The 17,055-nt window shown below is 35.9% G+C and overlaps 1 protein-coding gene across 1 annotated transcript in view; it reads left to right on the forward strand.

The window, feature by feature from the left end:
* The window catches only part of LOC111861861 (centrosome-associated protein 350), a 283,054-nt gene extending 271,145 nt beyond the window's left edge, over positions 1-11,909 (forward strand). The window contains exons 23-29 of the mRNA XM_023846786.2: positions 1,634-1,735; positions 3,475-3,592; positions 3,727-3,776; positions 3,860-4,110; positions 6,900-7,060; positions 8,708-10,241; positions 11,719-11,909. Of these exons, the coding sequence (XP_023702554.1) occupies positions 1,634-1,735; positions 3,475-3,592; positions 3,727-3,776; positions 3,860-4,110; positions 6,900-7,060; positions 8,708-10,241; positions 11,719-11,909 (2,407 nt within the window). The remainder of the gene's footprint in view (positions 1-1,633; positions 1,736-3,474; positions 3,593-3,726; positions 3,777-3,859; positions 4,111-6,899; positions 7,061-8,707; positions 10,242-11,718) is intronic.
* The last annotated feature ends 5,146 nt before the right edge of the window (positions 11,910-17,055 follow it).

A 17,055-nucleotide genomic window follows, 5' to 3' on the forward strand; every position in this document is an offset into this window, starting at 1 on the left:
TCTTTAGTTTTGCATATTGTTGTGTACGATGGAATTGAGGTGTTCTGGTGGCTGTCAACACAACTAATTAATAATACTAATATTAGCAAAATGTTAATATTTAGTGTTATTATGTACTATCCACTAAATGTTTCAGTCATAACAAATCATCATTATGTGGTAATTCATGAATATATCGGATAAGTCTTCATTGAATTGTCAAGTTAAAATGGATCAATTTTTTACAATTAAACTGTGTCGTTAATAAAATAATAAATTTGGAATTGATCATGAATAGTTGGGGTTTTATTATGTGTTCTGAATAGGTATATAGTATATGTACCCTATAATGTAGGTAATTTTTCTAAGTTGGTGGTTGAGCGGGAAGTATCTGAGACACCTAATTATATTTTTATTATGTTGTTGTATTCATCTACTAAAGTGGGAGATGTGTGTGAGCATGCATGCATATGTGCGATTTTTGTAGATTATCAGCCAAGGAAGGCTCGTGTGTTGTAAGTGTAGAAGTGGTGTGTAAATCTGCTGTGATGTGGAGTTTGTGTAACTTGGATATATATCCAAGATGTAGTTGTTATGACAGTTCATTGTGATGGAGCAAAGAGCGAACATTAAGTTTTGTTTCAAGACAAGCAAGACAGCTACTGAAACTTTCCAGCTGACAAAACAGGCTTATGGTGACAATGCTGTCACTTGTACGTGGGTTTTTTAATGATATGCAAGATTTTGGGATGGTCATGCAGATGTCGAAGATGAAGAGTGCAATGAATGGGCAACAGCCATTCAAACACCCAACATAATTGAAACAGTTCCAATATTAATTCCAGCTGATTGTCGAATGACTCTTCAGATGGTTGAATAGGAACTAAAAATTAGTGGAGAAACAATTCTAAGAATCTTAATGAAAGATCTGCACTGCTTAATGATGAACAGAAGTCTGACAGACTGCAAACTTGTCAAGAATTTATTCAATCTATGGATGATAATTGTTCCTTGCTTGACTCACTTGTAATGGGTTGTGAGACCTGGTGTTTCCAGTATGATCCACAAACAAAAAATAAAGCATGGGATGGCACTTGTCAAACTCTCCAAGGCACAAAAATTTATGCAGTCCTGGAACTTAATTTTCTGATTATATAACAGTAGTTGTTTTGATTGGCTTTTTACTCCCACTTCTGACTTGCCAGTTGGAGTTCTAAATATCTGACACTTTCAAGATAATTGATTACTTACTCACAAAGAAGTGGATGTACAAATTTGCGGCAAGAATACTCAATGTTCTTTGTAGTGTTTATAGTGAGATGGCTGTTATATTGAACTCTCTCTCCAGCAGTCCATATTACCATTACATTAATGAACTACATTATGTGATATAATAATGTAAATGCAGAATGCATGCATGATATACATTTATACGTGGGGATAAAGCTGCAATTGTGGAAAGCAAATGGAAAAACTACCACATTATCACTATTCCTGGATAGTCTCTTTCCAAAAACAGAAGATCGCATTAAGTGGAGAAACTGTTTTGGAAGAGGCTGTGGACCTGATGAATGAATGAAAGCTGCAATGTTTTTAGCTAGTGAATTTTTCCATTAAGTTATTAATTTGTCTTGCTTTCTTTCCCCCCCTGCAGTGAACACAGGAAAAAGGGCAAAGAACACCTTGTTCCTGCATTGAAAAAGAAGCAGTTGTCATTATTACATAACCTTGAACAAGCTAGGCAAGAGAGTAGAAGGTGTGTATAAGAGTACATTTACATTTTCATATTTAAGCTTAAGATTAAAAATATGATAAGTCATTCCAGAAGTAAATTATGAAACCGGTACTGATAGTAATGGTGATGGCAGCAGTAGTAATGTCCTTGTTGTTATTTTACAACATTGTCAGTACTGAAATTTATATATCGTCAGATGATGGGTGAGTGCTGATTTGAAAAGGATTTGGAAGGAAGTGGTCATGGCCTAATTTTTAGTATTATCCAAGCATTTGTCTGGAGGGACTGAGGAAAACCATAAACAATCTGATTCATGAGAGCCAGTGTCCCAGCCGAGATTTCAACCTAGCACCTCCCGAATAGAAGTCTAGAGCATGTCTGTATTGGTTTGTGACTGGCTCACAACTATCGTAACTTTCCTCCCCCATCCTTGCTACATAGCCTCAGCATAAATCACATATAAAACTCCATTTCTAACAGTTCCCTTGTTGTTTCATGATGTTTAGTGGTATGTTGCCTAGTGATGGCCTGCATGTTTGGTGATGTGGTAGCATTAACTGGCCTTTGACTGGCAACAGCCACCTCTTCTGACTTTGCTATTCCAGCTTTGGGCCATTGTATCACAACATTCCTAAGCATGTGCTGAAGTTCTTTGTTCTTTTGCATTATGATCCAGGACAGCTCAGTATGTAAAGTGACTAGCTTGGTTTTGATTCTTACACATTTGGAATTTCCCCCTTTACTGTCTTATCCAGAATTGCTGTTAGCCCCATCCAGCCTCCTGTTTGGTATCAGCAGTTCTTTACCAAGTGGTAAAGGTGACTGTAACATGAAGTTGGCAATTTTTCACCATTTGATACAACACCTCTGCCTTCTGTTATGGTGTTTTATTTTCTCCTTTACCTTTCAGATTCTGAAATTCTAAAGATAAACATGGGTTTTTATCTTAAAATATGACATTCTCTTGTTTAAGTAATCCATATGAAACAGACATTTTCAGGAGGTGCGCAGTTTGAATCTTGTGTAGGACACTGGCATTTTTATGGTTTTCTTTAGTTTTTCCAGGCAAATATAGTAAACCATAGCAGGGGAAAACACTAGAAAAGCAAAACACTGAAAATTTTTGAAGTGGTAATCTTAATTTTGAATAAAATTTAATAGAACATATATTTGAACGTTATGAATCCCAGTCAATTTGTCACACTCAATTCTTTTAGCATGACACATTGTCTTTCTGCTGCTGGATGAACCAGTCAGCATCAATGTTATAATTACCACTAAGAGTGTAGTAGGACACACATGAAAAAAGTAATGTAACCTACATTGTAATGATCATGCAATCTGGGTCATGTTGCTATATACTCTGATAGAAAGGTACATCACATTCCAGAAGACCATTATCATAAGATTCGCATCACACATCTGACCTATGATATATCACCACAGTGCCTTTCATTAAATAACACTAATTTTATTCCCATTTCATACATTTTCATATCTGTCATGTTTATGTTGCTAATAAGGAATTAGAAAATATGAACATTGTGTGACCTGTGGCAGGTAGACATTTATACTAAGATTCATACAAATCAGTCATTTGCTTAAAAAATTGCTATAGGCATACTGATATATAGGCATAGACACGATTAGCCTGTATTCTATTTCTTGTTTTTGTAAGTTAAGGAATTGAATTTTGAATATAATTACCAGAAATATGTTATTATCTTATTTTTTAATATATTTTATTATTTTTGTGTTAGCGAGTATGACAAGCTGCTGAAAGCAACAGTCAGAAGAAAATTGGCCCTTAGACAGCAGAAGACTTTAATAAAATCCTACCTGAAATCTGTCCAGCTAAGAGGAAGAAACTTTCAAGAGGTAAACGAACTTTAAATTTATCTTCATAATACATCCATATGTAGGACTGCAACATACAAAAACTGACTGCTTTTGTGGCTGAGTGGAGTGTTATGTATTTAAACTGGATAGCTAATCTAACCAAATGTTTTCAGGACCATGGAAGTACTAGTGAATTGAATGGTGAGAATCATAAAATGTCAAGGTAAGAAAATTCATGTTCATTTCAGTTAATGCTTGACTTCTACAGCATCTGTAAGCTGCAGTGTATTTTATGTTTCATTTCAGTGCCAGTGCTATAAGAGACGTGTCAATGCCATCACTTGAGGAAGAGGTGTTAGAAATGGTTCCTAAATCAGAATCTTTGGAATTTTCTGTGGCAACACTGCCATACATAGCAGCTGCAGTGGATCATGTGATTTCTTCTGATGACACTAATATAATAGCCACTGATACATCACCAAAACAAGTATACTCAGAAAACTCTGAAGAGAAATTTAATGCCTTTGAGAAAGCAACAGACTCTCTTCCACAGACAGGTATGCATAGCATAGAAATAATGGATGGCAGTATGGTTTTAATTAGAGGCTGCACTTTGCATACTCACGGTATAATCATAACATCCATTACTGGGAAAACACAAAATACATGTTTGAAAATGCACTTATAAATGAGCATTTTTCATTAATATGACAATAGCTGATGAAGGGAGACTACTGTTGGCAGATCCGCCTCTCAGGAGAATTAACACTGCCTGCAACCAGTGCATTCGTACTTTTAATTCCACACAATTATGATTAAGAAAGGAAAGTAAGGGAAGGTAATTTGTTAATGAATTGCAACATTTGTCCTGTCTTGAAGTTCACATTACGTGCTTGGCTGAAGTTGACTGACGTATTAATTTTATTGTGACTGATGGTCGCACATTGTGGTGGTAGGTTCTTGTTAATTACGTGGTAGAGTCATTAAGTTCGTGGAATGTGGTTTTATTGCATCATATTACAAGGTATTCACATACACTTACGCAGATCTACAGCAGCACTCAAAATAGTTGCCATTGGCCGCTATGCAAGTCTGCCAACATTGATATAGCTTTGCAGCCATTCCATGAACTTATTGACTGTGGTAGTATAACCTCATTGTCATTTATACCGATGCATCATTTAGCCCAGAAACCAAGTAACAATGATGTGGTGCAGTACAGACGTGAAATCACCCCATGTAATGGACCCTTCTAACTTTCATTTTCACATTCAAGTCAGTGTTACCCTGGTTGCAGGGCTGTTGCTGTTATGAATCGTACAGATGGTCTGCAGGTGTGAGCAAGGTATATTTATGAGCATGTATATGTTCTCAGACATTTATTATACATTGTAATCATTCACTGCTCTTTGCTAGGCATTTAGCAGTGCATTCCCTGGCAAAGAAATGTCAAATAAAACAATAATATGCTGACTGGTAACAGAATTTCTGGGTGCAGGAAGTGTTTACAACAGACAGCATGTCCAGCTGCAAGCAATTATGACAAGTGATACACTGCTCAGCATTGAAGAAGCACTAGCCCAATTGATGTCACTTGTAACATATAAGCTTACAGTTTGGATTACACTTTGAATGGTACACCCTGTAGCTTGTAATATGTTCTCACATCATAGTTTTGTGAATGGTTTAACTGTTGTCTTCTTCGGATGTGCCATAAGCTAAAAACTGACACCAAAGTTAGAGTAGATTGGTAGAAATCTGTAGTTAAGTTCTAAAACTATCATCTGAGGGAAAATTAAATTTATTGGGACAGTCTTATTTCAAGGAGTTAGATTGTATGAAAAGTGAGATGTCTGGCCATGGATTGGAAGCCAGAGTTCAGTCTACCTCTGTCTTTGATTTCATGGAAATAATATAAGGAATGGATAACTGTGTCATTGCCACCAGCAATTAAGATAATATCTGTTACAGTTAATAGATACTAATAATTGTTTTTAAATAGGATAGAATGGAATTAGTGTCTGCTTTCCATAGCAGAGTCCTGGGAGCCAAAACATTTACAACACTAATATAAAAGAGTTATACAATAAAGGAGAACACCATTCTAAGATCATAACAAGATTATAAATACTGTATTTACGCATGTATACGCCACAGCACAATTTTCAGACAAATTATAGAAAAAATAATTTTCTTGGAATATTATTTCAGGAGTATTACACCCTGTATTATTAATTATGAATATAATTTTTTTTAAATGAAGTGTGATTTCGAATATAAGCCTCACCCCAGTTTTCCTCTTGAATTTTTGGCAAAAAATGTGCGGCCTATACATGCGTAAATACGGTATTATGTTTTTGGACATTATCCATCATCTTGTCTTTATCTAAAAACCGTCCTGTTTATTTTTCAAAATACAGTGTTTCAAAGATTGGATTCTGTCTCCATCTTCAGATAAAACCTACGCAGTTGAATCCAATTGATACAGCTAGTCCCTATCTCCAGACACCTATGCCAGCTCCAAGATGGGGTACATAAGCCAAACACAGCACAAATCCTGGAGCTGGCATAGGTGTCCAGAGACAGGGACTAGCTCTATTGATTTGGCCCAATTGAGTAGATTTTACCTGAAGATGGGGACAGAATCCAGCTTCTGAAACATTGTGCTTTGAAAATTAAACAGGACAGTTTTTAGATAATGACAAGACGATGGATAATGTCCAAAAACATAATATTTATACTAATGTGCCATCATCACAAACTTTTAGATCTTATTTATNTGGCATAGGTGTCCAGAGACAGGGACTAGCTCTATTGATTTGGCCCAATTGAGTAGATTTTACCTGAAGATGGGGACAGAATCCAGCTTCTGAAACATTGTGCTTTGAAAATTAAACAGGCCTGTTTTTAAATAATGACAAGATGATGGATAGTGCCACCATCACAAACTTTTAGATCTTATTTATCATAACAAGATGTTTAGATAAATTAAATTATCTGTAATATGAAGAATGTATTCTGAAAATGGCTATACATTGCATGAACCCGATTTAATGTAAACTAAATGGCAAAGTGTGGCAAAAATGTTAGCAGTAACAGAACTGCACAGTAGGGAAACCTTGCTTTAGTGAGCAAGTTCATTGTAATTAAATAAGCTGTTCATGAATTTGTAGCAACAGCTGTGATAATATAGACAAAAAATTTAAATAGCTCTCATGCCTACAGTGATGCACCAGCCATGTAATAATGGCAGGTAAAGTTGAAAAATAAACTGCAATTGTAAATTATTACCCTTAAAATATAAATGCATAAAATAATAATAACCACAGTAGTTTTATTTATTTAGAAGCTGGGACTGAACTAAGTGATTTAGAGAACCGGGTTAGAAGTCTTCGTGAACAACTTCATAAGAAGAAGACTGAGGCAGAAAAACTTTGGAAGGAGCAGCAGAAGAAAAAGAAGGAACAACTGAGAATGAAGGAGCAGTCACTCTTGAAGCAGATTAAAGTAAGTAGTAATTTACTGAGTGACATCGATTACAAGATATGAACTTGCTGAACTGCAAAATGGTAGAGAATGTTTCTGGCAGTAGTCCTTCCAGTCATAAGTGTGTTTGCAGCCCTACACAGCATGTGTTAAAATTCATCCATCTGTCTTTTTGCATGAATCAGCTCAAGAACTACTGAACATATTTTCATATGAATAGAATCTTAAATTTGTATGGCAATGAAGTGCAGTGAAGTGCTTTTTCAGGTGATGAGACACATGGATACAAAGTAAAAATCGTATGTTTCCAATGAAGACTTTATATCAGCCATCAGTGAGTAATGTGATGAGTACAGGTAGATTAAATGAGACATCAGATATTTACACCATATTTACTCAACTGATTGCTAAAATGTCTTCATTGGAAGAGGCAAATTAATTTCTCAAATTTTGAAGATACTACATGTGTATTAGAATGTATAATTGAAAGAGAGTTTCACACAAACCTGCATGGTTATTAGTTGTTCACAAAGGCCACATATGGATTGATGCACATTCATTATGCTCAGTTTGAGTTATATCAAATTTTGAAAGTAGCTACTCATACAGGAAGTATTAAAATTATATAATATATACATACTGTTTAAAATTTGTGTCTTTTCTTTGAAATATTTTTCAATTTGATGTACATTTAATTAAATATAAGAAGTTATTCATTTAAAGACTTACACAGAGTAGGAGTCTTGATGGATTAGTCTGAACCCAGATTACATTTAGACTTCTCATACCAAAATTTGGAGATGAAATACATGACAGATCTGACCTCTTATGGTGTTCCTTGTTTGGTCAGCGCATATTAGAATGTCTAAAATGTCTGCCATTTTAATGCAGAAATGGCATTTATATGTGACAGTGTGGTGTGACACATATTCTATCAATTTTCACTTTAACTTTTAACATGTTCATTGCCATATGTTTTTGAAATACAAATGTATTATCCATGCCAACCTCTTTTTGTAGAGGTGGCACATATTTGTCAACTAAGCTCCCCTTTGAAATAATTCTTTCTGAAGTATTGACATATCAGTGTGAGCATACACAGAGACAGAACTATCCATGCGTTCTTAAAACTCTACTGAAGTCTGAAAGGGTTAATTTTACCAGTATACATTTTATGTTAAGATAAGACATGAACTCGCCATCTTAGTATATGTAATTTATTTTCTTATTCTGATTAAATATTTGAATATTAATACCACATAATGTTTTAGCCATAAATGACAGTGTAAAACAACGAGCATGAGACATCACTACACAATATAGTATGACATACCATTATCAAGGAAGTTGTTTTATCAATATTTCACCTCAAAAAACAATATAGTATTAGTTGTGACTTAGACATTTTTAATTTTTTATAAATGCTTGCAAATTTAAAGTTTCCATTAGCATTTGATATCCTCCCTGAAGGAGGTCATTTAGGACTGAAACATATCAGGGTACTTATAGTATTTAGTGAGCATAAGGAATAAATTAAATGTACTTAGATGGTGATTTCACATTTTGTTTTCTCTGAATCTTGTTGTAATGGCATATCACTGTATATTTTTCTTAGTAATTTACAAAAATGTGTAGGTGTTTTAAGAGATGTTATTGTTTTTCTAACAGGCTTATGATGCATACATTGATGAAATTAAGAAAGAGCTTGAAGACAAAATAGAGTATTCAGCTGATATATCTCTCCCTACTGAGAAATTGGACATTCATGGCTGTAATGAACATGATTCAGGTTCAGTTGGTGATTCAACTGTTCTATCATCAAGGAAGAAATTTTTCAACCAAAAACAGGACAAACATGAAGAAAACTCAGGCAATTCTGAGCTGAACTCAGGAAGTGGTTCTCTGCCCCTATCCACCAGTGCATTGAAGAATCAAGGACATAAAATCTTAAGTGATGATACAAATGCAAGCTTACAGCTCAAAGAAACTTCACAAGTGTTAACAGATGAGAGTCAAATTGAAAATTCAAAGGCAGGAACTGTTTCATGTAGTTCTATAAGTAGTTTGGTGAAAGAGAGTTCCCTGGAAGATGAGAAAGGGCTGGAAGAAATATCAGAAGAATTAGAACAATCTGAAATAGTGTCTGTGTTAGAAGAAGACATCCAAGAGGAGGAGGAGAGATATTCAGAATTAAATTCCATAGTTCACAACCAGAATTCAGGAACAACCATTAATGAATTACTTTATGAGAAGCCTGAAGCAGAAGCTGTTATCCAGGAACTCATAGTTTCAAAACAACAGTTATCAGTTCAGGAAATTGAATCTGCAGAGGAAGTGGAATCAATTCCAGAAGAAGTAACTGAGCATATAACAGAAGTAGAGGAGCATAGAGACCAAAGTGAAACTTTTAAGCAGGACTTGCAGGATGCTAGGCACCAGTCAGATTCCCTCCTTGACCACAGTGAAGAAGGAGCTTTTATTTCTAATGTTGTTGGCTCACTGAAAAACTCTGTGGAGTCTGGTACCTACAGTGTACTTCAATGTGAAGAAAGTGGTGATGTTAAAAAAGATATTCTGCAAGTAGAAGAAGAAATAGAAAACATTCCTGAAACAGATGGAGGAATTTCACATTCTGAAGAAAACATTCTGAAAGTAGAGGAATCTGATAGCCTAAATGTTGTTTCAGCATTTGCTGAAATTTTGTTTCAGAAAGGGTTTCCGGAGACTGAAAGTAACTGTGATGACAATAAAGTGAAAGAAAAAGCTGATGAAAAAATGTCTGAAAAGGTAGAAAAAATTACTGCTGCAATTTTTCAGAAACTTATAGATGAGTCTTTGAAGACTCTTTGTAAAAAGAATACAAAGTATAATAACTATATCTTGGAACAGTTTCACAGAAATGAAGGTCAGAGTCTGAGGATAGAAGAAATGGGAAAAGATGCAGGTTTGATCGATCAGACTGCGATTAAGAATTGTGAGAATTATAAATTTATGACTACAGGCAAGTTAAATAAACAAAATGAAGATAAGAATGTCGACAGAGTTGACAATATTACCAATGCAATCCTTGAACAACTTCTCATAGAATCTTCAGCCTTTATTTATTCTAAAACATCTAAAATAGATGGTCGTGGAAACATACATGAAGACTCAGCAAGTGCATGTGAAGAAGAGGCAAGCATTAGAGATGATGCAATTGCAGGTAATTGAGTGTGAATCACATTAAGTTGTTTTATCACATAGTGCTCCATGTAAATTATTCAGATTGATTTATGCAACAGACAGGAAGGCTTTTGCATGTAATCATGACTAAATTAACCTCTGTCTTCTGGGAATAGATATTTTAAATCTCCCAGTACTATGGGCTGGCATCCAGGTTTTTATTTGAAACATTAGTATTAGTACTGTAAGATTGCCAACTGGACTGCACACAAGCACCATTACAATAGTGTGATACTTCTTGGCCACCTTCTGCTCATTCATAAGCTATTATCTCACAGCTGTCTAGTGAGTCAGTCCTTTGTATCTAACTGCTTGCAAGCATTTTTAAAATAATTTTGTTTCATTGACAGTGATGCAATTATGCAGTGTGTCATTAGTCACCCACATAAATGGTAAGTGCTAGCAGGTCTGAAAGTTTGTTGTGTCACCAAAGCATATAAATAGTGCAGTGAGATAATGGCTTTAGAATGCCAGCATGTGTTACATCAGGCATGAGGGGTACTTGTATGTCACTAAGGGTTAAATATTCTCTTCAGAAATCTCTCAGTTGCCTAGCACAGGTGACCATGGGTTCAAGAGTGCCAATATGAACTGCCACAGAACTCCTGAAATGTGTGCCATTGTGACAGTGGTACCATGCAAATCATATGCATGTGTATTTTGCATGAATGTGTGGGAGAGAAATTATTATGATAAGACTGGTTTGTGGCCAGTATCCTTCCCTGACCTCAGTCTGTGTGACTTTTTGTCTAGGGAACTATAAAACAAAAGGTTTACAGATCAAAGCCCCACAGTTGACAAAGTGAATTAAAATATACAAGCGAAAGTTTACTGTATTTATCAAGATAAGCTACATCATGTGAATATAAAGTATTTATTGAGTCACCAGGAATGTGTGCAGATCTTCTGCTGTAATCTAGGAAAGCTTTAAAAATGTGGTATGGGATGTGACACCATATAGTTAGGTAGGTAGACACCAACCTTCAAAGCAACCTGATGCTTCCATCTTCAGCATAAAAGATTGAACTGCTCTTCTGACTTGGAAATGGAGACAGCAGGTCCCTCAAAATGACTGATACCTACCTACCAACCTACATGGTGTCACTACTGTTTCTGGGGGCCAAACGTAATGGGGGGAGCATCTGACCCTTCTGCCTGAGACATTCCATAATCTGCAGGGTACTTGAAAAAATGTCACTGCATTTTAGTCATAAGTTGTTCTAATCTGAACTTTCAGTATCTGCTGAAACAGATTTATCCAGTATCATAGTTATTAACAGATTAAAATATTTTTTAATATCAAATTAAATATAAAAACTCAAAAGCATAGGATGATCTATAATTTGCCTTTTTTATTTTATAGTTGTAATTATTGGTATCTGGAGATTCTAAAGGGTTCTCATAATGGTATATATTGATTACTGATGTTTGTTAAGGAACTCTGTCCTTTACACTAGGACCTCGAGACAGAAGTGGCATAAACATTAGGAAACGGGTCAATGAAATACTCGCAGAAACATCAGGCTGTCTGTCAACCCCGAAGGAGAAAACAAGGCCTCAGGATTTCATGATTACCACCTATGATGTCTTGTCACCAGAGGAAACACCCCTGCCAGGTAAACATACCATGTGTTCAATATACTGTTGAAATTTCATGAAATAGACAACCTTTCGAAGATACTATCTTCTGGGATATTATGCCATGTAGTCCATTGAAAGTGAACTGACATTTTGGAGGAACATATCACTCTTGCTCAGCTTATTCTTTGTTGCTGAAGATATAGGCAATACATTTGTAACCCTCTGTGGATTCAGATGTTGGCCTAAAGCATATGTGTCTGGTAACACACTAAACAGAACACACACAACAAAGAAATTGCTATCATATTTTAGACTTGAATTAGCTTTTGCAGTTTAAGAATGTGTATCACATTTCTTAATATCTGTAGTTATGTAACATTTTTGTTCCATAATAATGTGCATTACTGCTGCAGGACAGAATAGCAGGCCAAGAAAAGTCCATTGCTAGGCAATGGCACTTTGTAGTGGCATCTAACAATGAAACTCAAGACTGTGGACTGGGAACCACTGACTCTGACCTCCAATTTCCGACTCACAACTTCTGACCCATGACTAACTTTTCTTTTTCATCCTCACTATATGGTCTTGGCATGGACTGAAGAAAACACCACTTCCAAGAATTCTTCCATTGTTGAGTGATGTGTTAAGAGGGCTATTGCCTAATGATGGCCCAGGTATTATTGATGCAGGAGCTTGTTTTGTTTGCTGTGTTTACCAGCCATTGCCTAGCAATGGATGACTTTAGGCCACTCCATAGCTGAAGTGGTTAGTCACTGGCTTCCAAACGCAGCGGTCCGGGTTCAAACCCGGGTCTGGTCAAGTGGCATTTGTGGTGAACAAAGTGGTGCTGGGGTGGGTTTTCTCCGAGTACTTCAGTTTCCCCTGCCAATCTTCATTCCACCAAATTCTCCATCATAATCACCCAGGGCAGGCTACAATAGGCCAATCAGTGGCCGCCGTGCCGAATGGACCCAGTTGGACTCCACCCCCCACTAAGCAAATTTAAAAAAAAATGGATGACTTTTCTGGGCCCACTATTCTAGCTTTCAGCTGTCATATCACATGTTCTAAATGAAGTTAGAATAGTCCATTTGGGATTGAATGCATAATTGCAGTTTGATTCTAAAATTGGTCTAAAATCAGAATTATTAGTGGTCTTTCCACAGCGGGAACACACGTAGGGAAGTCATGTGTATGATGTTCTGTTTCAAAACCTTGTGGATATATTTTGGTGAAATTTGTATTCAGAATCTATTAATATTAAGAGTTGAGAGACAAGTTTTAATTTGTTTTCCATGAGTCCAGTACTCGTATAACTGTTCATGTGAAGTTCAAATTGATTGTACCAATTTTTGTATGACAAGACATTCCATATAAAGTGCTGAGGAAGTCTGATTTGAGCTTGGTGTAAGGATATTGAACTGATTTGAATCAAAATTAATTTGCCAAGAAAATTTTACCATACTTAATTGAAATGCATTGAGTAGTTTTCCAAATAAAGTACTGTCAGGATTGCTAGTTTGGTCTCTGTGCACATGACAGAACTGACACTCCTACTTGAATGAACCCTACAGTAATACAATTTACTAATGCATGTTTCCAATTATTTAGGATGCATAATATCTTAACTGTGTCCCTTAGAAAGAGCTAACCTCAATCACTGGACCTAGAATCTACTTAAATAAATTCATGTTAGCTAAAATGTTAGGAAATTTACAAGTCAAGAATTCTTGTGTCATGTGCCAAGCCATAGGTAAGAGTTATATGCTTAATAAACAGCTGCCATGCCATCTGAGTGATTTATAGCTTAGTGATTTCTGCAGAAGCAAAACCTCTCAGTACCTTGGTTTCCCCAAAAGTTGTTCCTGTAATCAGGGTTGGTTGTGAGGCTCTACACCAAGCACACAAGACTTTAATCTATAAGTTAATCATGATATAGCCTGCAGTTGGCTGAGCAGTGAATAATAGTTCAGAACCTCCTAACAGCTTCTTGATATGTCAGTCCACAACACACCTTTGAGCTTCTTCCTTGGGGACAAAACAATAAGACATTCACCTTCTTTTGCTGATTCCTCCTGAAATGGTACTTTTATGGGTTCACCTGCTGGGGGCCTGTTTTTGAGTATGGAGTGGTACCTCTCAGCATAAATACTTTTTCTTACAATAGCTCATAGAATTTGATGTATGTGGAATAAGTTTGACTTCAAAAGTCCACTTTGCAATGGCATGGTAGTGGGAACAGAAGTTGTATATCTGTAATTCAGATTGGAGATGATTTGATGACAGTATTAAAGCAGTGCTATTCCTCATTAAGAACACTCTGTCACATATATTATATTTAAGCATCCTGTTGCACTATACACTTCTATAGGTAATAATACAAATGCTGTCATGAATGCAACAATTTATTTGGTTGTAGATCTTTGTCTTTTCTTCCTCTGTACTACATGTTTCGACCATAATTGGCCATCATCAGGAGTATTTTTCACTACGTAGCTGTCACACTGCACACAGTCCAAAATCTAAAACATCAGTCTGTCAGTTTTGTTTTAAAATCTCACCAACACACACTTGTCAATTTGATTTTACAATTACAGTTTAAATTTAAAATTCAAAATTTAAAGTTTTAAATACCAGAGAAACCTGCTCTTGTCTACATGTGCTGCAGCGGTTATTTCTTGTTTTCAACACCGTTCGTGTATTATTCTGTCCAGGCTCCCTGAAAAAGTATTAAAGATGAGCAGCAACACACACACAGGGAGCCTGCACAGAATAATACATGAACGGTGCTGAAAACAAGAAATAGCCGATGTTCTTTTGTTATAATTAAGGTAATAAATAGGGACCTGAAGCCTTAGAAACCAAATGTTTACATGAATGGGCAATTATTTTGTTTTCTTGAGGAGTGGCAGAGCATCTTAACTCAGTGAGAGGGATGGATGAAAATGACATCAATTTATTTACATTTTCTGCTGCACAGTATTTTCCCAACATCTTTGTAAGTTTTGAGCATTGGACTTTGAATCACTCTGTATGTACAGGTTCTTGCATTTATGTGTCAGACTCGCTGTTTTCTTACTGTTGTGAATTTTTCTAAATATTATCTACAATCTGAAAACCACAGTCTATAAAAATAAATCCTGCTTATTAATTTACGCACAAATAATATATCTTTTATCTGTCTCTATCCTTCATCACAGATTTCATCTCTCTGTCATTTTTCAGAATGAGAGTTTACACATCTGGAGATAAAATTATTATATAATCCCATTTTTGAGGTAATCATCGGCAATTTAGACTTATCATACTGCATGCGACTGTAATGTTACTAACAGTAATTTATCCCCTCTCTAAGTAGTAACTTTTGTCATCCAAGAATAGGAAATTAAATCTGCTCCTACAGCACTGGCAGCCAGATTTTAAGTTGGAGGTATTGGGATTCATAGAAAACAGTATGACACTAGGCCTGCTGGATATTGCGTGTACTGTCTCAGTAGTGCAATGCATGGACAGTGAAGGGTAATGACCATTAGAGCCACAACAATGCCCAAACATGCCAGGTGTGTTGTGTTCCTGTTCCAGATTTCTTATGGGGTTGCCAACTAACTAAATTGAAATCTTCATCAGATGCAGACCCTAGACACTTTCCCTGGGAGTAAGGTGGCCAGAACTTGAAGCTTACTGCTCACCTCTATTTGGGGCTTATCTCTATGTATCTCCCAAAACAAATTTTCAGGGCTCAGTACTTTGACTAACTTTCTAAGTTTATACAGCAGAAGCCGATAGTACCTCAGCTGGTTAATGAATTCTGCGCCTTTTATTGAGCCTGAAGTTTCATTACATTAACCCTATTCTGAGCCAAATGAATCCAGTCCACACCCTCACATCTTGTTTCTTTAAGATCCATTTTAATATAATCCACCCAGCTATATGTAGATCTTTTTATATGATCTCTTTCCTACACTGACAGAAACTATGTATGAATGAATTTCTCTCTTCCTGTTTATGTGCAACTTGCCATGCTCATCTCATTCTTTTTTATTTCATCATCCTAATAATATTTTCTGTCAGGAGCAAATTATGAAACTCCTCATTGTGTATTTTTCCCACATATTCGTTGTGTTTCTTCATTTCACTTAATTCCAAATGTTTTCTTCAGGCCTTTGTTCTCAGATGCCTTCAATATGTGTTCTTCCTTCAGGATAAGTGATGTGATGCCTTGTTAGATTCATCATTCCTTAACTAGCAGAAGAACAGGATAACCTAAAATGAGATAGCCTTAGGATGTTGGAAGTTTTATCACTGTTTTGTAAGCAGACATTTTTTTATATATGGTAGCTCAGAATCGAGTTTTAATGATGAAAACTGTATATGAAGTAGTTGGGTCAATCAAAACTTAAAAGGACTCATTGCTGAAACAACAATTTTTTTTGTCATCTCTAAGTAAACTATCCTCACATAGGTTATCTTTCCTTCAGTTTCTTTGGTTAATACATACAGAGACAACTTAGGAAGTAAATTATTATGGGCAGACTTTTTTGAACATTGGAAGTGTATTGAGATAATAATACAAATTAAACCCCAGGGAGAATGTAGATTAAGGATGTTTTGGGACAGAGAGCTAAGGACAATACTTGGAAGTGAGTAGAAGGAACAGAAGGATGGAGAAAACTGAATAATGAGGAGCTTCATGATCTGTACTCTTCACCAAATATTGTTAGTCTTCAAATTCAGGAAGATAAGATGGGTGGAGAATGTAGCTAAGAAATGTGCTCAAAATTTTAGTCACGGAACGTGAAGGGAAGAGACCACTTGGGGACCTAGGTATAGATGAGATATTGAAATGGATCTTAAAGAAGTAGAAAATGTCGTTATGGGCTGGGCTTGTCTTGTTCAAGATATAGCTTAGTGGCAAGGTTGTTGTAAACATGGTAATGAACTTTCAGGTTCCTTGACTGGAGAAAGAGGGTGTCTCAAGACGGAGCTTGCTCCATATAGTCATTTAATTAAATATTGTGAAATAAATTAAATCAAGAAGATGGTCAGGATTATCCTTTACTGCAGTTTTTAGTTATGAGAGTGTTTAAACGTTTTTTAATCTAATTATGATTTTATAGCAGGTTAGTTGATGTCCAATTTCAAATGATTTTAATCTATAATGGAGCCCTCAGAATGCATGTTAGATACTATCAGTGATTTGGTTGGTAAAGTTG

This window comes from Cryptotermes secundus, unplaced genomic scaffold, assembly GCF_002891405.2.
Source record: "Cryptotermes secundus unplaced genomic scaffold, Csec_1.0 scaffold1231, whole genome shotgun sequence".
In the NCBI taxonomy this organism is placed as follows: Eukaryota; Metazoa; Arthropoda; class Insecta; order Blattodea; family Kalotermitidae; genus Cryptotermes; species Cryptotermes secundus.